Source organism: Phodopus roborovskii, unplaced genomic scaffold (genome assembly GCF_943737965.1).
Source record: "Phodopus roborovskii unplaced genomic scaffold, PHOROB, whole genome shotgun sequence".
Lineage (NCBI taxonomy): Eukaryota > Metazoa > Chordata > Mammalia > Rodentia > Cricetidae > Phodopus > Phodopus roborovskii.
Window position 1 is genome coordinate 31,782,184 of NW_026126416.1, and position 22,779 is coordinate 31,804,962.

At 47.3% G+C, this 22,779-nt stretch overlaps 4 protein-coding genes across 4 annotated transcripts; 2 read left to right on the forward strand and 2 right to left on the reverse strand.

Moving 5' to 3' along the window:
* Positions 1 to 318: 318 nt before the first annotated feature.
* Hypk (huntingtin interacting protein K) lies at positions 319 to 1,606 on the reverse strand. The gene is made up of 4 exons (XM_051183566.1): positions 1,321 to 1,606; positions 900 to 955; positions 614 to 665; positions 319 to 476 (listed from the first exon to the last, which is right to left on the reverse strand). The coding sequence occupies exons 1-4, from the start codon at positions 1,504 to 1,506 to the stop codon at positions 381 to 383; spliced, it is 390 nt and encodes a 129-aa protein (XP_051039523.1). The 5' UTR covers positions 1,507 to 1,606; the 3' UTR covers positions 319 to 380.
* A 414-nt stretch (positions 1,607 to 2,020) lies between these two features.
* Serinc4 (serine incorporator 4) lies at positions 2,021 to 6,877 on the forward strand. The gene is given in 13 exon segments (XM_051183568.1): positions 2,021 to 2,244; positions 2,536 to 2,712; positions 2,855 to 3,033; positions 3,370 to 3,449; positions 3,689 to 3,782; positions 4,733 to 4,944; positions 5,137 to 5,232; positions 5,317 to 5,443; positions 5,772 to 5,844; positions 6,255 to 6,294; positions 6,415 to 6,565; positions 6,699 to 6,816; positions 6,819 to 6,877. Coding segments are annotated over 13 exon segments (1,500 nt in total). The 5' UTR covers positions 2,021 to 2,142; the 3' UTR covers positions 6,870 to 6,877.
* Positions 6,878 to 7,700: 823 nt separating this feature from the next.
* Serf2 (small EDRK-rich factor 2) lies at positions 7,701 to 9,487 on the reverse strand. Its single transcript, XM_051183567.1, has 3 exons — positions 9,328 to 9,487; positions 8,681 to 8,789; positions 7,701 to 8,060 (listed from the first exon to the last, which is right to left on the reverse strand). The coding sequence occupies exons 1-3, from the start codon at positions 9,332 to 9,334 to the stop codon at positions 7,775 to 7,777; spliced, it is 402 nt and encodes a 133-aa protein (XP_051039524.1). The 5' UTR covers positions 9,335 to 9,487; the 3' UTR covers positions 7,701 to 7,774.
* Positions 9,488 to 18,074: 8,587 nt separating this feature from the next.
* Ell3 (elongation factor for RNA polymerase II 3) lies at positions 18,075 to 22,275 on the forward strand. The gene is made up of 11 exons (XM_051183570.1): positions 18,075 to 18,291; positions 18,512 to 18,547; positions 18,880 to 18,992; positions 19,223 to 19,409; positions 19,495 to 19,574; positions 19,677 to 19,752; positions 20,830 to 21,010; positions 21,086 to 21,128; positions 21,234 to 21,405; positions 21,603 to 21,647; positions 21,724 to 22,275. The coding sequence occupies exons 1-11, from the start codon at positions 18,160 to 18,162 to the stop codon at positions 21,832 to 21,834; spliced, it is 1,176 nt and encodes a 391-aa protein (XP_051039527.1). The 5' UTR covers positions 18,075 to 18,159; the 3' UTR covers positions 21,835 to 22,275.
* The last annotated feature ends 504 nt before the right edge of the window (positions 22,276 to 22,779 follow it).

Below are 22,779 nucleotides of genomic sequence, written 5' to 3' on the forward strand. Positions count from 1 at the left end.
CAAGAGCTAGTCAGATGAGTGAGACTAGCATGCCACCTAGAATCTGTTATTTAGGGCTGGTGAAAGAAAAGCCTTTGTGGTAAAGGGCCCTTGAGTTCGATTCCCACATGGTGGAAGTAGAGTTGTCATCTGACATCAAGCACTATGACCAGAAAATGCCCAGACACATACACAAAATAAATATTATAAAAATAGAGCCTGTATTTGAACATTAGGTACTTCTTTATACTGACTGTTCATAATTCCATGAAGGTCCAACATAAAAGTGACAAAATATATAATGTATCTGATCTGAGATAAAACTGGAAAAAAAAAAAGAACAGCATAAGAAAACACTTTATTTCAGTAAATCAGTCCAGAATGTCTGAAAATGCACATTATCAATTGGTTAGAGCAATAAGAGCCTCCACAACGTTGCCCATGTGTTCCCGCAAGCTCCTTTCTGCTGCTGCTCGAGAGATCTCCATCTCTGTCATCTGCAAGGAAAGGGTAAATCATGTCACCGAAGCCTCCTCTCAGGCATAAATGTGTCAACTAATTTCTGACTCCACTTGTTAGGAACCCAAATTAAGTAGAACTACTCTAGTACGTCCATCAAAACATTACTACTCACTATCAACTCCAGATCTTCCTTCTTGATCGTGACCTTCGCCAGCTCCTTCTCCCTGTGAATACATATGTGTATATATACATCTGTCTTCATTCTTTACCTCTGTCAGAAACTCCCAGAAGTAACACTCCCAAGTTCACACTGCAAATGGGTGGAACAAGGTTGGTTGAAAATATCAAATAAACGGGCCCACCCCTCCCACTGGAGGCTTTCCTTCCCCTAAAAAGTGTCACTAACAACAAAGTTGTAAACTCTAGATCTACAGGAATTGGTTAAAAAAAACCCTTACCGCTCCTGTTTTGCCTTTTGCTCCCTGGACCGTCTGTCTCCAATGACGGACATCGCCTGAAGGAAACACGAGTCTAGTTACCTACCACCGTGCGACCCAAAATTTCCTATCTAAAACGAAATACCAAAAATAAAAACCACGTGGTTCAACTATTCACAGTAACAAGTGTTCTCGGGACCAAAGAACTACGCTTAGTTCCGTGCACCTGAGATCCATTTAGGCCCAATCTCCATCCAATTCTTAAGCAAACCTCATACTGGGTGATACTGGGTGAGTGCTGTCGCTTATCCCCATCCTACTGCCTACTCCCACTATCGCGATTTGCCTTTCCAGAGCCGCTGCTAAGTAGCAAACCAGTCCGTCTCAACTCACCCCTACCCCATTCTCAAGCCCTCTCATACAAGTTCCAGGTCAACCTCACCGTCTCCAGATTCGAACTCTGGATCTCCTTCTCCTCCGCATAGTCAGTGACCCGCTCCAGGTCAGCAGCACCGCTGTCATGCTTCCGTGGCTTCTCGGGAGGCCGCTCCGGACCGCTCGTTTCGGTCTCTAACTCAAGCTCCACATCTCCCTCGGTCGCCATTTCGATCTCACCGCGCCGCCGCATACGCTACCGCTTCACAACTTCCGGCAAAACTCAGCTTCCGCCCAGATAGGGGCGGGGCAGGCCCTGGACCACACCTTTGTGCCTGTCTTGAGAAGCTTCTGCTAGGAAGGTGGTTGGTTCGCTTTTTACCTCCTCTCCAGACTGTTTTCTGCAGTTTCCTTCGACTATTCTGTTCAGTACCCACACACACCTAAAGGCACAACTTTACTTCATCTAAGAAGAATCCTTTCACACACACACAAAACAATCCCTCCACTTCCTCCTCCCTCCCTTCCTCTATACACACACACACACACACACACCAAGGAATTCTGACCAACCAAGGTGGCCGATGGCTAATCCTAAACCAATTTAAAAAACCTAATCCCCAGACCAGATAGGGCAGCTGCTCCTAATCTCAGGAAACAGTCCAAATGATCCGGAATACGAAGCCCAGTGAAGGCATCTTCGGAAGAATATTTGCATTTACCACTTCCTACTGATAGGTATTTCATTTTCTAACATGCCCATTCTACTGGCTTAAGATTGAGTGATTAGCCCAGCACAGCGACTGCCCAATGGGTGAAAATCTTGAGAAGCTGTTGTTCCTCATCAGCTTTTCCAGTAACGGATCTACGCCTAACCTCTGGGCCAAAAATGACAGGAGCAAAAGTCAAGACACCCCAGCCCACTGTCCAGGGCCTTGCACAGCAGCACGTTGGAATCGGTGATGTCATAGTGAAAACCCCCTTTTATCAGGTGAGAAAGCATTTGAGGCCACAGACTTGAAGATGTCCTTAGATAGCTGGAAAAGGGGTTCTTGGCCTCGATAATCAGTAAACCTCTCGTCCCAGCCATAGAGTATAAGGGGGAAATAGGTTGTTCCTACAATGAAAATCTTACTAGTGTTTAGTAAAAATTCTACGTAGCTCACCACAAGCCGGAAGGAGGATGGAGGGTTGTGGAATTTTACCGTGGGTTAACTCCACACAGTATACACCACCCCTTGCAAAGCTCCACCTGTGCATCCCACAACTGCTCTACCCTCAGGTGTCCTGCTGTGGGCCTGTTTCTTTGACCAGCTGCTGCCACTCTAGGAGGCCCTCTCTCACAGAATCTTCTTGTAGCCTACTGCTCTACATCCTTCTCCATTTGGGAACCTCAGCAATCTGCTGCCTCCTGCTGTCTAGGACAGTGGGAGAAAGGGTCTGGGACAAAGCACATGGGGTAAGTCGGCAGGGGTTGCAAAGTGAGGAAAACACGTGATATTTGGATTGAGAACAGAAAGTATCAATCTTCAAGTGAGAAATTGAGACCTGTCCATGCACTGTGACTTGTCCCTACCTTTTCTCACAACCAAACTCTGCAGATCCAGATGCCCTCAGTGCTGTGTGCCCACCTGTTTGGCAACTCAGACTGTCCAGTGCTGAGTGGCTCTGGGGCTGTGTATCGAGTGTGTGCAGGAACTGCCACTTTCCACCTGCTGCAGGCTGTGCTGTTAGTGCGCCTTCACTCCCCAACCAGCCCTCGTGCACAGCTGCATAACAGGTTTGTATGTAATTTTTTGGATGGGAATGGGACAGAGGGAGACAGACACAAGCCGGCTAAAGAAAACTCCAGGATGAAGAAAGAGCACTGTAAAAAGACAGAAAACAGGTTTATAAATCCCTGGGCTCTAAGTTGAAAAGTAACAATGGTTATATGCAAACCTTCCTTAGAGTGTACGATGTTGCTCAGATGTGACATTTGGGTTAGAACTTGGGTTGCAATGGGACTTGGCTGGTTCCACCTCTTCTCTGCTTGTTTCCTCTGCCCACCTGCCATACTTTTCTTCTTCGTTCCCTGTTGCCTTTCCTCAATCTGGTTTTCTCTCTACTCCACTAGCTTCTGGAGCTGCAAGCTGGTGTTCCTGTTAGGTCTCTGTACTGTTGCCTTCTGCATCCCTGATGAGCACCTCTTCCCAGGTACTCTTCATCTTACACCCTGATCACCAAGAGTAGGCTACAGCTGGCTTCCTATTTAATGACAGGAAGCTGGACATAATGCCACACATCTGTGATCCCTGCACTCAAGAGACAGGAGCAGGATTGAGAATCTAAGACCTGCCTAGGCTACACAGGCTCCTAACCAAAAAGGAGGTGGAGGGATATCCTGACACATGTGACCGGCTCGAGCTAAGTTCCCAATGGTGCCTATCTTTCAGCCTGGCATTACATCGGCATCTGTGGAGGCTTCACATTCATCCTATTACAGCTGGTGCTAATCACAGCCTTTGCCCACTGGTGGAACAAGAATTGGTAAGGCACATCTAACCCTAAAGGCCCCTCCCAAGGAAGTTGACAGGCATTACTGGATAGATACAGAAAGGCTGGGCAAAAGCTGAATCAGGTATTTCTTCTATGGACTCCCAATGATCAATACCAAAATGCTCAAGAGACCAGATGTGATAACATTCACTTGTGATCCCAGCACTGGGGAGGTGGAAGCAGGGTCAAAAGTTCAAGGCCAGAACAGGATACACTATATCAAAAAACACAGGCTGGGCAGAGAGTTCCAAGCCAGCCTCTTTCAAAACAAAACCAAAACAGGTAGTCAAGATTGGTGATGCCAGGGTGATGGTGGCACAAGCCTTTGATCCCAGCACTCGAGAGGCAGAGGTAGGCAGATCTCTGGAGTTCGAGGCCAGCCTGGTCTACAAGGCTACACAGAGAAACCCTGTATTGAACCTCCCCACCCAAAAAGATAAAAAAATTTATAAAATTAAAAATCCCAGTGATTCGAGGCAGTGGTAATATAGCCAAGTGGTGAAGGTGCATGCCTTTAATTTCATCACTTGCAAGGCAAATGCTGGTAAATGTCTGAATTTGAGGCCAACGTGGTGTGCAAAGTGAGTTCCAGGACAGCCTTGGCTACAGACAGAAACCCTGTCTCAAGGAAATAAAAAAAAAAAAAAAAAAAAAAAAAAAAACTCAAGAATGTACTATGTAGCTGGGCGTTGGTGGGGCACACCTTTAATCCCAGCACTGGGGAGGCAGAGGCAGGTGGATCTCTCTGAGTTTGAGACCAGCCTAATCTACAGAGCAAGTTCTAGAACAGGCTCCAAAGCCAGATAAACCCTGTCTCAAGGGGGGGAAAAAAATGTACTGTGTGGACCAGCAGGCTAACTAATCGGGTCTGATGAGAGATGGGGGGGAATAGTCAGTCCATAATGGATTGGAGTTAGAAACCATTACCCACTTCTCTTTAGGCAGATTGGTGCAGCCCAAGACTGTAACTGGTCCCTAGCCGTGTTGCTGGCCACCCTAGGATTCTACAGTATGGCAGGTTTGGGGGCTGTGCTACTGTTCTACCACTATACACACTCTGACGGCTGTCTGCTCAATAAGATGCTACTCAGCCTGCACCTCTGCTGCTGTGGCCTCCTCTCTGTCCTCTCCATCACACCTTGCATCCGCCTCAGTGGGTATTTGTGATTTTATGTTTCAGATTTGGGGGGTGGGCTGTGTCCCTTTTTAAGCATTATAGCAAATTTTATTAGCCTTCTCAATTATCTAAAGAACCTCTGCTTTTACACACACACGGGTAGGTTAAGATAGTACAGGTAGAAGTAGAAAATAGAGGAAATTCACTGTCAACACCTGTTCTCCCTAGAGCACTCAAGTTCCGGCCTTCTATAAGCTTCTATCATCAGCTGCTATATCATGTATCTGACCTTCTCTGCACTGTCCAGCCGTCCCCCAGAGACAAGTGAGGACCCAAGTGCTGACAACCTTTTCTGTTCCTGCTACCTACCCAGCTTTGTTCTTAACCTCTTTCTTTGCCCCTCGCCAGTAACCTTTCAAGGACAGAATCACACTTTGTGCGTGCCTGCCAAGAATAAAATGGAACCACAAATACCGGATACCTCAGCAGCAGTGTTGAGTGCTGGCATCATGTATGCTTGTGTGCTTTTTGCTTGGTATGTGACAATGTCAAAGGGAAGTGGGAGAGGATGCCCGGGTCTCAGTGAAGGAGAATGTCCAGGGCTATGGTTTATTTAAACTGTAGAGCAAGACTAGAACCAGAAAAGCTCCCCACAAACAGGGACAATTTCTAAGAATAGCATTTGTCAGATGATCTGTAGAAGATCATGGGGGCAGGGGAGAGTATCTGGAGTTCAAAATTTGCAGACTTTATGGGCCTCTGAGAGCACAATACCCCCCAAGAGGATACCACCATGGACTAATTGGCAGTAAATGCCCCTAATCCTTCTTACTTGGCCCAAAATTAAAAACTTTCTTTCACAGCAATGAGGCTTCCTACCTGGCTGAGTTATTTGGACCCCTGTGGATCATCAAGATTTACAATTATGAGTTCCAGGTGAGCATCAAGAGTTCAATAACCCCAACATCCCTCCCCAAAACACAGAGAGACACATCCTACCAACCTCTACCCAGAATGCTCAGGTTCTAGCTATTTCCTTTTATTGAGTACCCACAATGTGCTAGGCACTGTGCTAGATACTTTACATACATAATCTCATTTAATTTAATCCTCACAACAACCCTGTGAGGTAGGTATTTGCTCCATTTCACAAATGGAGGAATTGAGGCACAAAAGATTAAACATCTTATCAAAGTTTGCATAGCCACTTATATGCTGGAGCAAGAATTTAAACCCAGGTGTGCCTCCACTTCTTACACCAGGCCAATCTTTTCAAAGGGAAAATTTTCTAAATTAACACCCTCACATTTCAAAGCCATTTCAAAACACATTTCTTTGTTTTACAGAAACCCTCACTCTGTTTCTGCTGCCCCCAAACAGAGGATGGTGAGTCAAGTGAGCAAGCTAGGGAATGGTTGATGCCTGTAAAATGCCCAAGAGCCCTCAAGAGCTGCTGGGAGGAAATTTCAGCAACACTGCTTCCCACCAGCACTTCTCTCTCTGCAGGGCACAGCAGCACAGCCAGGCCAGGTGACCAAGAAACCCCACCAGCTGCTCAGGTGCAAAGGCAGCATCTTCCCTACAGCTATTCTGCCTTCCACTTCACCTTCTTCCTTGCTTCACTCTATGTCATGGTTACTCTTACCAACTGGTTCAGGTAGGATGAAAGCAAACATAAGACACTCTCCTGAAAACCTAGCCATTTAAGGAAAATTTTGGGTGTGGGGGAAGCAGGGCAGCCCAAAAAGCTAAGGCCCAGCAAAATCTCTAATCAGCTTTTGGTTTCACAGCTATGAGGGAGCAGAACTGGAGAAGACCTTCACTAAAGGTAGCTGGGCTACCTTCTGGGTCAAAGTTGCCTCATGCTGGGCATGTGTACTCCTCTATCTGGGGTTGCTTCTGGCACCACTCTGTTGGCTTCCCACTCAGAATCACCACCACCCCAGGGTACTGCCTGGTAAAAACTAGCTCCCCATCTATATGAACAAACTGGGGTACCTTATAGATTATGCTACACTCCATCTAAGTATCTAAATTGTAAGAAGTGGCCAAACACACCCTAGTTTCTTGATTCAGTAAGCTCAAGAGTCTAACTCCCAGTCAGTAAACTCAGAAGCTTTAGCTGATCCTAGCAATGTGGCACCAGCCCCTTCCTAGCTCCTGAACTAGAGATAAGGGGCAGGGAAAGACCAACAGAGACTGAAGATTCGGGTTTGCTCTTGACAATCAAAAGAAAACAAGTGGTCCAGCCCCAGACACAGGGATGTAAGAAGACCAGAACCACAGAACAAACCAGGGCACAGGAAGAATGGAACATAGAGGCTACCACGGGTTTTAATCCTGATCCTGAGGTCAAAGAAAATGGAAGACAAAAGCCACCTTCATTCCATGAGGAATGACAGAAGAGAATATGAGCACTTGAGAGCAGCTGATTTTTTTTGGGGGGAAGCCAACTTTCAAGTAAACTAAGAATGAGGAACAGAGACATAAACTTAGGTCTTAGATCCTTCCCCTCTTACAGCCCTCAATACCATCATGGGGATAGTGTTCAAAGTCTGAGTGGGGCATAAAAATCAGAGAGAAGTCTCTATAGTTCTTACAGGGTTCCTTTACCACAGAACTGGAGTGCTTTTCTGGTTTCCATAGTAAAATAAAGGCTTCTGTGATGTTTCCCTTATGAAGTCTACAAATCTCTCTTAGGTGCCTAAAAAGAACTTTCCCCTTTTAATGGGAAAGGGCAGTCACTCCTCCATCCCCATCCCCCCAATCCCCAGTCAAACCAGGCGCTCAAGGAATTACAAAGCTACTTTTAATACTTTGGGGTATGCCCCACAGGAATAAAAAACACTGGGAAGGGGTAACCCCCTCACCCCCAGGAGGTGCCCAGGGGGAGAGAGGCTACCTGAGGGGAAGGAAGCACAAAAGGAACCCGCTGCAGACTCAGGGCAAAGGGAATGCCATCGGTGCTGGGACCTGTGAGCATTACAGGAAGAAACTCGAGCATGGTGGGACTGGCTCCAGGCACACAGGCGTAGGGCAAGAGGGTTGGACACGAAGCCACAAAGCTACTTGGGTTCCTCCTTCTTCTCGTTTGCCTTTTTCTGCTTCTGCTGCATGATCTCCGAGTCCCTGGGGGTAGAGATGATGGGGCACTGGGAGGTACCAGAGGGCAAAAAGGACAAGATGCAGGGGGATGAAGGGTACAGAGGATAAGATGGAAGTGGATGGGACAAAGTTCAGCATATGGCTGCTATATTCCCACCCTAGGAGAACAAGAGGAATAGAGCTAAGGCTCAAAAGGCAAACAGTCTCCATCTGGATGTTGCCCAAGGGGTCAGAAGTCTGGCCACTCAGGTCCAAGGCTCTCTTCTCTATTCTGTACTGAGTACCACACCCAACAATACTAGTGAGAAAGTCGGGAGAAGGGAGGAGATACAAGCAGCAAGGAGGGCCAAAAGTACTGGGCTGTCAAAACAACTGTACTTGATATGTGAAGCTCCCTGCCCTTGCCCTTAAGGTCACAACCAGGGCACTCAGAAATCAGCCTGCTGACCGGGACCCGCCCCAGTCCCTTCCTGTATAGCTGTGACCTAACAACTTGGAGTGGGGAGGAAATAAAACCTTAGAGGAAGCAATGCACTCTTCCCCTCACACCTAGTCCAGACTCGAGCCCTGAAGTAGTTCTCTTTCCTGGTACACCCCTCGGTCTAACCCAGGTCTCCCCGTCCCGTCCGTCCTGACCCGTCCCGTCCTTTCCCCTCCCTGGGGCTACCTCTGCTTGCGGGCGGCAGCAGAAAGCCCATCATCTCGGCGCTTTCCCTTAACGGAGTCGCTCTGCTTCTTCATGTTCTTCTGGCGGGCGAGCTCTCGCTGGTTACCGCCTGAGGAGAGAAGGTAGAAAGTCAGATGCCGGGGCACGGGCACGCACACACCAGCGCCCCTTCTCCCGCAACTGGGACCCGACTATCCCCCGCCGCGGCGCCGACCCCATCGCCGAGCTTCGGCTGCCGGGGTGTGGCAGCCGCCACGGGGCAGACAGGTTAACTTGGGGTGCGAGAGGACGACGGCGCGGCCGAAGCTGCCGGCGGCGCGAGCAAGTTTGGGGTGCCGCGGGGGCCCAGACAGCTGCTACAGCGTGCGGGGAGCCCCGGGGCCTCCGGGGCGCGCGCTGGGCCCACCAGCCAGGGCACCCGGCTTCCCCAGCGCCGAAAGCCGCCGGCGGCCCGCGCCCAACACTGGGGTCTCGACAAGTGGTGGCGTGCAGAGGGGTACGCTTCCGGCCGGCCGGGAGGCAGCTGGAGCGCGTCCCCCGAAGGACCTCCCGCCGCGGAAGCCGAAGGGACTGACGCGCCGGCGCCCGGCCGTGCGGCCAGCGAGAGCGCAAGGAAGAGGGCGAGAGGAAAGGGTCCCAACACTCACGGGTCATGGCGACGGCAGCGGCTCCGACCTGCCTCCGTTGCGTCCCCTCGTTCGGGCCGACGTTGCAGGCCCCGCCCCCTCCGCGCGACGCCACCGAGTCGTCTCCTTCCTCCCGCCCCTTCACGCCCGGACGCCGACTCTCATTGGGCAAAGGAAAACACGTGGAGCGCGGTGCCACGCGCCAGTCCCCGAGGGCGAAGAGCGGAGCTTCGCGGGCGGAGCGCCTGGCGAGGAGAGGGGAGGGGAGGGCAGGGGAGGGATGGGGAGGAGAGGAGAGGAGAAGGGAGGGGAGGGAGGGAGGGAGGGGAGGGGCTTCCCGGGAGCGCCGGGTCCCTCACGGAGCGGGGGGCGGGCGGGGGGCGGGGGTTGGGAACTAGGCCGGGTCACGTGGGCGGTGGGGTGGAGGGGTGCGGCTGGCGATGTGGCGCTCCGGCGGTGCCGAGCACGTGACCGGGCAAAGTGACCTCATATGGGACAGTTTAGGGTGCTGACAAAGTCGCCCCGAAGGAATGCGGTGGCAGGGTGGGGAGGGTGTGAAGGCGGGATTTCCTAGGTGGTTCATCCGGTTGTGTGCCATCAGTCTCTCTGGAACTAAACTTTGAGCTGTTAACTTAGGGTACCAATCCCACAGCCTCTTGGCCGAACACGTCTGAAAACATACACAAATAATTAGGAAAACCCTTTCCACTTCCTTCGTCCCTAATTGTTTGCCGCCACTTCCATTGTGTCAAGAAGTGACACTTGAGCCCAGAGCTCCTGCATGCACACCTCCACTACCGAGCTGCACTTCCAGACTGCCCACATAACTTTGTGCCTTGGGATTGATGGAGCACACCCAAACCCGTGGAGTTACTTCAGGAACTGAGGTTAGGGAGTGTTATGTTGTCTGCATCACTCTTAGACCGTTTCTATATTCTGTCATCTCCCCCAGCAGTACCTCTGGTTTGTAGGAGAAATCAGATTAATAACTAAAAAACGTTCTCATGTTCAGTTATCTCACAGATGTGGCCCCTGTAAGTGGGATTAATTAAACCTTATCTCCCATGTAGAGACCAACCTGAGATCGTCTAAACTATCATGAAACAACTCAACATAGGTCAGAATAGTAGGAGTAGCTTTCTACCAGCCAAGCCCAACACAACCTTAGTTAGGCCCCTTATCCTGTCTAGCATCTTGGCTAAGCAACTGAATTCAGGAAGCCCTCTCTCTAAAGCAGCGGTTCTCAACTTTTGGGTAGCGATCCTTTCAGAAAAAAACAGATATTTACATTATGATTCATAACTAGCAAAATTACAGTTGAAATAGCAACGTAAAAAAATTTATTGTTGAAGGGTCATCACAACATGAGGAACTGTGTTTAAGGGTCAAAGCATTAGGAAGATCGAGAACAAGGGCTCTAACGTCTATAAAAGTCAAGCATTTCCTTTGTTCTGTGAGTAGCTGTCGGATCTATTATCCCAGCTTCTCCAATATAACAGATGGCCAGTATTTCTAAAGGATAGCTTTTCCATAATCCTCAGACCATTCTAAAAAGAACCTTCTGGTAAACCCAGCAATGGTGGCACACGCCTTTAATCCCAGCACTCAGGAAGCAGAGGTAGGCAGATCTCTGTGAGTTCCAGGCCAGCCTGGTCTGGAGAGTAAGTGTGCCAGGACTGGCTCCAAAGCAATACAAAGAAACTTTGTCTCAAAAAACAATGAAATCTTCTGTCATGGTCCTAGGGCAACCATGTAGAGAACAGAGAGTTCCAGGCTGGTTCTCACCTACCCACCTTGTTGAGGCAGGATCTTTTGTTTTTTGAAGCTGTGCTTCATACCCCAATCTAACCGGCCCATGAGCTTCCAGGCAATTCTCCTGTCTCCACCTCCTATCTCGATGTAGGAATGCTTTGACTGATTGAAGATGTTCTTCATCACATGCTCTTTACATGGGTTTCAGAGATTAGACACAGGTAGGCCACTGCCTTTACCTGCTGAGCCATCTTCCAATCCAGAACTTATTTACTTAACTATCTATTTATTTTATTTGGGTTTTGGTTTGGTTTTTCCACACAGGGTTTGTTTTGGAGTCTGTCCTGGAACTCTCTCTGTAGACCAGGCTGGCCTCAAACTCAGAGATCTGCCTCCCTCTGCCTCCTGGGTGCTGGGATTAACGGTGTGCACCACCACCAGCAGCTAAGAATTTTTATTTTCCACCGCCGGGCATTGCTGGCGTACACCTTTAATGGCAGAGGCAGGTGAATCTCTGTGAGTTCAAGGCCAGCCTGGTCTATGGAGCTAGGCCCAGGACAGAGAAACCCTATCTCAAAAAAAAAAAAAAAAAAATTCCAACTATTTGGAATTACATACATGTACTTTTATTACTTTTGCTTCTTTTTTGTTGTTTGTCAAGACGGTTTCTCTGTGTAACCTTGGCTGTCCTGAAGTTCACTCAGACCAGGATGGTCTCAAACTCAGAGATCTTCCTACCTCTGCCTCCCGAGTGCTGAGATTAAAGATGAGCACTACCACCCAGCTTTGCTCCCCCCAGCCACCCATCCACCCAGTGGGAACTGGCTTCATGCATGCTAGACAAGTACTCTACCACAGAGCTACATATCAAGCCCTTTTTCCACTCTTGTATTTTAAGACAGGTCTCAGTAAATTGCCTTGGCTGGCTTGACCATAAGTAGGCTTTGAGCTCTCGATATCCCTACCTCCTAGGTTCCTTGGAATACAAGCTTGGCTGATTTCTATGGTGGTTGTTGTTTTGTCTTGTTTTGTTTTTAGTTTTTGATTTGTATGTTTTTATTTATCATTTAAAAATAAATGTTACGGGTAAGGATATAGCTCTGTTAGTTGAGTGATTTTGTAGTATGCATGAAACAACCAGCACAGAATAAAACGTCACAGAAATGGAATGGTCAAGCCAGGCATTGGTGGAGCATGTCTTTAATCCCATCACTCGGGAGGCAGAGGCAGACAGATCTCTGTGAGTTTGAGGCCAGCCTGGTCTACAGAGTGCTAGGACAGGCTCCAAAACAAAACAGAGAAACCCTGTCTCAAAAAACCAAGAAAAAAAAGGTTTAGGTTTACTTTTGCATGTGGGTGGGGTATGCACCTGTAGATGCCTACAGAGACTACTAGAAGAGGGAGCAGGAGTTACAGGCTGTGATGAGCCACCTGTCTGATGTGGGTGCTGGAACTGAACTTTGCTCCTCTGAAAGAGCATTGACTGCTCTTACAGCTCAGTTGTCTCCCTAGCCCCAGGAAAACCCAGTAAAAGTAATTAAACACAACCCTAACCTTTTGATTGAGCACTAGTACAAAAATAATATCAATTTTAAATTTATAGTGAGAAGTTGTGTTAGTATCAACCTGTAATTTTAGCACTCCAGAAGCAGAGGCAGAAGGATCAGAAGTTCAAGGCTAGTCTGGGACACTTGAGACCGTCACAGGAAACCTAGAAAATCCTGACTTTTTGGAGGGGGGTTCAAAATAGGGGTTCTCTGTGTAGCCCTGACTGTTCTGGAACCATCTCTGTAGACCAGGCTGGCCTTGAACTAAGAGATCCACCTGCCTCTGCCTCCCTAGTGCTGGGTTTAAAGGCGTGTGTCACCACCCACCTTATTTCTTGCATGTGTATGAATGTTTTGCCTGCATATCTGTATATAAACCATGTGTGTACCTCATCATGCCTTTGGAGGTCAGGATAGGGCACTGGATCCCCTGGAACTGAAGTTACAGGTGGGTGTTAGTCACCATGTGGATTCTGGGAACTGAATCTGGAGCTTTTACAAGAGCTACAAGTGCTCTGAACAGCTAAACCATTCTTCCAGCCTCCATAGTTCACTCATATTTTTAAAAAGAGAAAGAAAGAAAGAAAGAAAGAAAGAAAGAAAGAAAGAAAGAAGAAAAAAACAATAGCTGGACGGTGGTGGTACACAACTTTAATCCCAGCACTCAAAGTCAGAAAGGCAGATCTCTGTGAGTTCAAGGCCAGCCTGGTCTATAGAGGGAAAGTTCCAGGACAGGCTCCAAAGCCAAAGAGAAACCCTGTTACAAAAACAAAACAAACAAACAAAAAAAAAAAACAAGCAAATAAAAAACTAGAAAAGGGGCTGGGGAGACAGCTCAGAGGTGAAGTGTTTGCCTTGCATGTTCAAAGCCCCAGGCTCCATCCCAAGTACCAAGATAAAAGTGGATAAACAAACTCAATACAGAGTAGAAATTTAGAGAATACATTGAGATGATTTAGGGCTGAAGGCTCTGAAGCAAAGAGATGAAGAGGAAGGTTTAAAGATCCCCAAAATTAAGGGGAAAGAACAAAATAGAGTAGGAGGAAAGGGTCTATGAAGCTTTCCAAACCTGGCTTGCATGGGGAAAGCTACACTGGGTACCCTTGAGAGAGAGAGGGAGAGAGGTTTGCTTATTAATTCCAGCAGTTCAGGTGAGTAAAGGAACAGAACCACGAAGCAAACAGTCCCCTCCTACCAACCACACCACCTATGTACTTTGCCCAAGACTATTACCAATCCTGGCAAAACCTAGCCTCATAGTCTTATCTCCAGTTCAGCTTCAGCAGTGAGTGCCATAATAGATTCATTTATTTTGTTCAATAAATATTCATTGTCCACTAACTATGTGTTAACTACTTTATGAGGTGTTGCATACACAGTGATGAACAAAATATATCTCAGGGGGCTGATAAGAAGGCTCAACAATAGAAGAGATCCAAATCCTGAAAACTGACCTTGGACCTTCACACAAATGCCATAGTACACGCTCATCCACACTATAAAGAAATGTAACTTTAAATATGCTATAGAAAGGAAAAGGTGATTTCCCTCTCCACACTATGTGTGCTCATGTAGATCTATGCAAATTGATTGTGACAATTACTATAAAGAAAAACCAGATTATATGCAAGGGTGATATTCAAAATATTTCTCATGGTGCACACTGTAAGCACTGACCCGTCAAAACAGATGTCAGTATAATTTGAATGAAGACTCTGGACAATTTTACTCATCTCAGTATGAAGTAACTCAATAGAATGGCTGCTTTTATGCAGGGAGTAAACTTGTAGGTTCCATAGGCAATTGATCTGGGCCAGTGAGGTCTCTCATGTTATACTTAAGGCAAGAAGATGGAGAACTGACACAGCCAAGGAGAGAGCAAGAAACACACTTCAGGAGAGGGAACAGCATGTGAGGGCCATAAGGCTCTGCTCCCTCAGGCTGTCCCATCTAGAGTCATGGTTAGTGAATAGGTAATAAGTTGCCTATGAAACTAGGTCAAGGAGGTAGTAAGGGCAGTGACACAATGACAGCAAGGCATACCAGGGCAAGATGTAAGCAGAGTCACAAGAATAACTATTTTATTTATAAAAGCAAGGGAGTTTGTTCCCATAAAAGGATGCCATTAAAATAAAAATGCCGTTACAGCAGGGAAGATAAGATAGCAACCTAACAGGTATGGTAGGAGCACAGGGGGAAAACAGCAGCTTCATGGTGTATTTAGGGAGCCAGGTATGATGGTAGTTCACACTTGTATCCTCAGCACTCTGGAGGCTGAGTCAGTAAAATCTGAAGTTCATGGGCAGCCTGGGCTATATAGTAGTTCCTGGCAGGGCTATACAGTGAGACCCTGTCTCAAAAACAACAACAAAGAAGGAAAAGGAAGAAAAAGGAAGGAAGGAAGGAATTGAAGGGGAAAAAGGAAGAAAGAAAGAAATGTGTTGGGGAGTGGGGAAAATATACCTGAAGCTATTGGTGGAAAGAATTCCCTCAACAGAAAAGAAAGGAAGAAAGAAAAAAAGTGAAGCAAGAGAAAAAATAGTGATGGGTGAAGGACAATAGAGATACTTTTTTAAAACCGATACTAATGCAAACAAAAAGTTTAACAAAAAATAACATTAGAACATTATAAAGAGGAACTATATGCATATTTGTGAAGCAGAAAAGAGGTTTGGGAGGACTGGGTTCTTTTATTTTCTTCTCTGCTTCCCAGGACTGAGAATGGATCCTAAGGCCTCTCTCACTGCACTGGACCAGGATTTTTACTTTCTGTTTTGAGTAAGGGTCTCACTAAGTTGTTCACAGAGAACTTGGGATCCTCCTGTCTCAGCCTTCAAACTATTGAGATACCAGGGGTGAGCCACTACGGCTGGCTTGGCATCTCCATTGTCTTTTTATTTTATTATATTTTAAATGTGTGAGTGCTTTCCTTGAGTGTATTTGGACCACGTGAGTGTCTGATGCCTGAAACTAGAAGTACTGGCAGTTGAAACTCACCATGTTTATGGTGGAAATCATGTGTTCCTGGCCCACATTTATAATCTCAGAATTTAGGCGGCAGAAGCAGGCAGCCTTCATGAGTTGCAAGGACAGCCTGATCACAATCAGAGATACATAGAAAGATCGTGTCTTAAGAACCAAAGTGACATTCATGCACTACCATGTCAGTTTACAATGCGTTGAGGATTGAGCCTTTCTGCATGCTTGACAGGCTCTGCACCCACTGAGCTATATCCTTAGCCTCAAGTCAGGCTTTCGTCCTCACCATTTCACCAATAGTATTCTGTTTTGTTGCTGTTGTTTTTTGAGACAAGGTTTTTCTGTGTAATCCTGGCTATCCTGGAACTCACTCTGTAGACCAGGCTGGCCTTGAACTCACAGAGATCTGCCTGCTTCTGCCTCCTGAGTGCTGGGATTAAAGGCGTGTGCCACCACCACCTGGCTCAAATGTCAGATCTCTATCTCCATTCTTCACATATCTTCCTTAGCTACCTAATGTTCTATTCTCTCTTGAATTATTTATTGGTTTAGTTGTTTTTGAAATGAGGGCATCTCTGTTGCCTAGATTGATCTTGAACGCCTGGGTACAAGTTATCCTATGACTTGCCATATGACTTGCCCTGCATTTTAGTCGCACCTGTGCGTGAGTGTGTGCGTGCCTGTGTGTGTTCTGGGAAACTAAGGGCTTCATGCGTTATTCTAGGCAAGCACTCTACCCATGAGTTGGAGTTCAAGGGCTTAGTCTCTCTTTTGAGCTTAAATTTAGGAAAATCTTACAAAAGGTCCAAGCTATCATCTAAGAAAAGAAAACCCAGGTGATCGGCTTTACCTATCATAACTCTAAACCAGATGTGGTGGCATGGGACTTTAATCCCAGCATTTGGCAGGCAGAGACAGGCTGATCCCCTAGTTTGTAGTTTGAGGTCAGCCTGATCTTCAGAGTGAGTTCCAGGGCAGCCAAGACTGTACAGAGAAACCCTGTCTCTAAAAAGAAGATGAAGCAGGAGGAGGAGGAGGAAGGGAGGAAATGAAGAAAGGAAAGGAGGGAGGGAGGAAGTAAGGAAGGGAGGGGGAGGGAGGAAGGAAAGAAAGAAGAATACAAGGGTCTGTAGAGATGGCTCAGAGGTTAAGAACATTAACTGGTTGGTCTTCCAGAGGTCCTGACTTCAATTCCCAGCAACCACAGGACTCACAACCATCTGTAACGAGATCTGGTGCCCTCTTCTGGCCTGCAGGGATACAAACAGACAGAACATTGTATACATAATAAATAAATTAAAAAAAAAAAAAAGAAAGAAAGGAAATTACTTACAACTGTTAATCAAATTATCCTCCATAGAAAAGAATGGTCCAATGGATAGGCAAATGTATCTGTGGTTGCTGTTGGCAACTTGTTGCAAAGATAAAAAAAAAAATCAATATAACTGAGATCCCCCCCCCCCCACGTATAACATTAAGATCATTTGGAATTATATAGGTCGAAACATTTAACAGAGATCCCGGTTATGAAAATGGAAATATGAAATTCTGAGAAACAACCAAATGTGTACAGGTGGAGACAAGAAAGACTTTACTGAGATTTGTCCTGGGGTCTCAAAGCAATAGGATCTGTAGTTCTGAGATGCCTGGTAACTTCAAGGCATCTTTTAGTCAGGGGTAGTGACTAACACCTGCAATCGCAGCATTCGCGTAGGCAGGAGAATCGCTAGTGAATTCAGCAACAGTGATCTACATTGTGAATTAAAACCTCCCTAAAACAAACAACAAACAACGGGGAGGGGAAAGTACCTTTTGAAGGAGCCAGCTGCCGGTTTAGCCACTTTCACTTACGTTTATTAGGTCACGAAGTGACAACTGGGATTGACTTTGTGGCTTTCTGCCCTGCAATTCTTTTTGCCACCAACTATGCCCCACATCCCCACCCACCGATAGGCGAGGCAACCCCCAGACAGCCAGGCTTCCAGGACCTGCTGAGACACCCATCCACCTGGCTTTATAACCTCTCTAAACCCCACTTAGAAGCTGGATTAGGATCCGCCTCAGCATCGTAGTGGAGAGAAAAAGCGCTCGCTGCACTTGGGGCCTGCCATCCTCTAGCCTCCTGGGTCCCTCGGGCTCAGAGCCTTGGAAGCATAAATGACTCAATTCGTCTACCTACCGGCCTCGATCTCCTTCCCCTGTGGGACTTAAACCCCCAAGTGGTTTCAGGTTAATTTTTTTACTTAGAGACCGCGATTCTGAACCCAGAGTGGGGAAACTGAGACAGAACAAGGGTTTCTGCGTGACGGGTCAGACCCTGGAGGTACCCTTCAAAAAGTCCAAGACTGCCAAGCCAAACCAAGAAGCAACCCCTTGGGTCCCGGCAGGAGGCTGGGGAGAGCAAGGCACCGCCCACGCGGCTGGGGAAACTTTGGGGCGTTGCCGGGGGCGGGGTCCTAGTGGAGGGCGGGGCAGGCCGGGACAGTGGGAGTGCCAGCCTAGGCTTGCACGGCAGAGGTGGCAGAGGTGGCCCTGGCCTGTGGTCTCAGTTCTGCTCGTGCGCGACTTTGGCACCATGGAGGGGACCCAAGAAGCTCTGAGTGGGAAAATGCGGCTCCTTTTCACTCCTGCTGCTCGGACCAGCCTCCTGATGCTCAGACTCAATGAGGCGGCGCTACGGGCGCTACAAGAGTGTCAGCAGCAACAGGTGCGGCTGGCCCCCAACCTCTTCTTCCCATCCCGATCAACCAGACTCGGCCTCAGCCCGCTATACTGGAGAAGGGAAAGGGGAGGAGCGGCATATGCAGGGTTCAGCCTCCCCCACCTCTTCAAGTGAAGCCCGCCAGGCAGGTGTCCCCACCCCCAACCCTCCTTCCTGGGAACTTTGCTTTCTTTGTGCTCAGCTAGTGCTTGGGCTCTTCCCGCAGGTACGGCCAGTGATTGCTTTCCAAGGCCAACGAGGGGTAAGCGCGGGCCGGATGTGTGAGGGAGGTTGAGGGTGAGGAAGCATAAATGTGGGCTCCGGGAAGGTGCGCTCTGGGCCGGAGCTTGCTAGTGGTCACGGTCTGAAAAAGGTGAGAATTGAACCCTAGGTGGGTGAGGGGTTGATGGGGCTATGGTCCCAGGAGGCTGATCATTCTTATCCTCTTGGGGAACTCTGACCCAGCTGCACCTGGTGCGCTAACGAGCCCCTTGGGATCTGAATTCAGTTTTAGACTTGTTTGGAGAGTAATGGCATGGGCAGGAGGAGGAGGGGCCGACTTAGCGGGGGGCTTACCATCTCCTTCTACCCCAGTATCTAAGGCTCCCAGGCCCTGGATGGTCCTGCCTCTTCTCCTTCATAGTATCACAGTGTGGCCAAGAGGGCACTAGTGGTGGCTTGGACCTTGTGTACCAACGCTTAGGCAGGTAAGAGAAAACAGACAACAGGTAGAAGTTTGCAGAAAGTGGGAAGAAGGCGGGGTGGTAGTGGTGCATGTTGTCACAGAGGCAGGCAGACCTCAGTGAGTTTGAGGTCATCCTGTCTCAAAAAACAAAACCAAACAAACAAACAAACAAACAAAAAAAACAAACAAACAAAAAAACCCCAAAAACCTTCAACCCATTTTTCTGTTGTTTTCACCACCACTTCTGTCCAGATCTGGGCCTAACTGTCTCCACTGCCTGGGCTCACTTAGAGAGCGACTCACTATTTGGGCAGCCATGGATACTATCCCAGCTCCATTGTTAGCTCAGGAACACCTGACTGAAGATACCAGAGAGTCTGAGAGTTGGCAGGACACAGGAGATGACCCTGAAGGCCATCCCCAGATGACACTAGAAGAGGTGAGGCCAGAAACGGCAGGGGAGTAGCACAAGGTGAAGCACCCTGGTCCAGGGAGCCAAGTGATCTTATAACTTCCACCGACAGGGGTCTGATCCACTGGCAAGCAACCATGAACTGTCTCTCCCAGGATCCTCCAGTGAGCCCATGGCACAATGGGAAGTGAGGTACTGGGACATGCTGTGCCTGCTCTCTACCCTTGCATGCTGTAAGTAAAATAGAGGCCCATGTCTCACCCTGGTCTCTCCCATTCCTTCCAAAAATCCTAGGAACCACACCTATCTTCCAAACAGAGAGCTCGACCAGCCACTGCCTTCCCCTGCCAGCCAGAAACGCCTGGACAAGGTAAGCAAGGACTTCATTCCCCTTTTGGAGACTGGATTTCACTATGTAGCCCTGGCAGGACTGGAGTTCCTTATGAAGAACAGGATGGCCTCAAATTCAGAGATCCACCTGTGCCTGCTTCCTGAGTGCTGAGATTAAAGGCACGCACTGACATGTCCAGAGAAGCCAAAGCTTTTCAAAGAGTAGTCTAAAGGGCCGGGGATGTAGCTTGGCTGATGCAGTACTGGTACAGCATAAAATCTGGCACATGCCTATAAGAAAGGTCTCCAGAGACAGGAAGGATCAGTTCAAAGCCATGCTCTGCTACACAGCGTAGTGAGTTTGAGGACAGCCTGGACTACCAACCTAAGGCCTGGTCTCAAAAACAAAAAACACAAACAAAAAAAAAAAAAAAAAAAAAAAAAAAAAAAAGGCTTGGGAGGTGATTTACCAAGTGCATTTACTGTTTTAATGTGCAAGCATAAGGATGGGACTGAGTCTGAATCCCCAGCACCTATGTAAAAGCTGGGGAATATGTCGTATGCCTGGGGGTATGGAGACAGGTAGATCTTAGGAACTAGGAAAATAGAGCTTTAGGCTTAGTGAGAGAATAAGGCAGAGAGTGACAGAGGGTGCACACTCCTCCAGAGGGTGCACACTAGCACATACACAAGAACACAAGAATTTTTTTTTTAATATTATTATGTATTTAGAGTTCTGTCTGCATGTATCCCTGCAGGCCAGAAGAGGGCACCAGATCTCATTACAGATGGTTGTGTGCTACCATGTGGTTGCTGGCAATTGAACTCAGGACCTCTGGAAGAGCAGCCAGTGCTCTTAACCTCTGAGCCATCTCTCCAGCACATTATTATTATTATTATTTTAAATAGCACTTCTGTTTTTTCCCCCTGAGACAGGGTTTCTCTGTGGCTTTGGAGGCTGTCCTGGGACTAGCTTTTGTAAACCAGGCTGGTCTTGAACTCTGCCTCCTGAGTGCTGGGACTAAAGGCATATGCTATCACCGTCCAGCTAAATAGCACTTAACAAGTAAGAACCTCCTAGCTTGCTGTTTGTTACAGATTTTTTTTTTCTCAACAGAAACGTTCAGCACCTATAACCACTGAAGAACCAGAAGAAAAGAGGCTCAGAGCTTTACCTCTAGCCCCAAGTCCGCTACAAGGGCTATCGAATCAGGAATCGCAAGAGGGAGAAAACTGGGTGCCAGAAGAAGATGAAGATAGAGATTCCAGGCTGGAGCAGAGTCTCTCAGTTCAAGCAGGTGAGTTAATGAGAGAAGGGTGAATACTAGTGGAAAAAAGACCCACAATTATTTGTTTTCTTGTTTCTTTCCTAGCCTCTGAATCCCCAAGCCCTGAGGAGGTACCAGATTATCTCTTGTAAGTTCCCCACACTTCTAGTTTCATAAAGTTTGTGTATGGAAGCAGCCAAGGGCTTTTTTGGTGGGGCTGGCAATGAAGTTGAAGGTGTCATTTCTCCTGTAGGCAGTACAGTGCCATCCACAGTGCAGAGCAGCAACAGGCCTATGAACAGGACTTTGAGGCAGACTATGCTGAATACCGAATCCTGCATGCCCGTGTTGGGGCTGCCAGCCAAAGGTTCACAGAGCTCGGGGAGGAGATGAAGAGACTTCAGCGAGGAACTCCAGAGCACAAGGTAAAAGGCAGGGTTCTAGTTTACTGGCCATTATCTTCCTGCTAATTACCCAGAAGCATCTTTGTTTAGTGATTAAGCAAAGGGACAACAAGCAAACCTGTTGTAACATTCAGTAGAATGAAATCAGAAATTACTCTCATTTCTTTTTCCTTTTTTCCCTTCCCAGCAATTTTGAATCATAGTTCTGTTTGTTTCAGGTGCTAGAAGATAAAATAGTCCAGGAGTATAGGAAGTTCAGAAAGGTAAGAAAGGCTGTTGAGTCAGAAGCATTTAAGGTGCAAGTCGCTTTACTTTTTGACAAGTGTTTTTTCTCTGCAGCGGTATCCATGTTACAGGGAAGAGAAGCATCGCTGTGAGTACCTGCATCAGAAACTGTCCCACATTAAAGGTCTCATCCTGGAATTTGAGGAAAAGAACAGGGGCAGTTGAAACTATTCAGAGGACTCTTGGGCCTGTCCCCAGTGATGAACAAAATAGCCACCAGGTGAAGCACATTAGCGTTTCTGATTTTGACCTTTCTGTCCAAGGTGGCAAGTAGAGAGTCATGCTAGGTTCTTGCAGTTTGATTTTTGTTGTTGCCATAAATTTCTGAGGGTGTGGGCATGGAGTCAAGTCTCCTCAGCTGTGCCCAGGAGACTAAAAAAATAGCATACGCTTGGCTTCTTCAACTTTACTTCAGGAAAGTCATTTTCAGATCCTGAAAATTGACATTTCCAGGTCAACACACACTTTGAGAGTAGTAACACAGTTTAGCTGAGTGGCCTTGCAGGAACAAAATGAGAACTTGTGTTACAGCATACCTAGATGTAAGGGAAAGAGGGCTTGGTGTTACTCATGTACTGTAGTAACATGACTGAAAAGTGAAAACCAATTGCTCTGTGTCTTGTGTGATCATTAACTTTAATCATCCAAGGCAATGCTGTGTATCGACTTCCCTCGAGGCTCTCTAAAAGACTGAATCACCATGTTCCAGCCCAAGAGTTACTAACTGGAGCCTCCACAATTATGATCATCTTGCTGTGCTTACTTCTGCTAGATACATGCTCCACCACTAAGCAACACTACCTTCCTCCACCCCCAACATGTTTTTAAAACATTATGTATGATCCAGATGTGCCTTTTTTTAAATCAAGGTCTACCAAAAACATACTGAAAATACAAGGAATTATATTAAGATGTTTCATTTTGTGTGTTAGTCACGTAGAATTAGGGCTATATATCTAGAATTATCCAGGGCTGAAAGTTACAATTACGGACAAGAGTCTGATGTAGCTGTAAAAAACAGGAGTGCCATATTTTAATTCATTCAAAAAACCAACATCTCTCTGTAGGCTGTTGCTCTTCATGCCAATGATGACATGTTTCCCTGTTTCA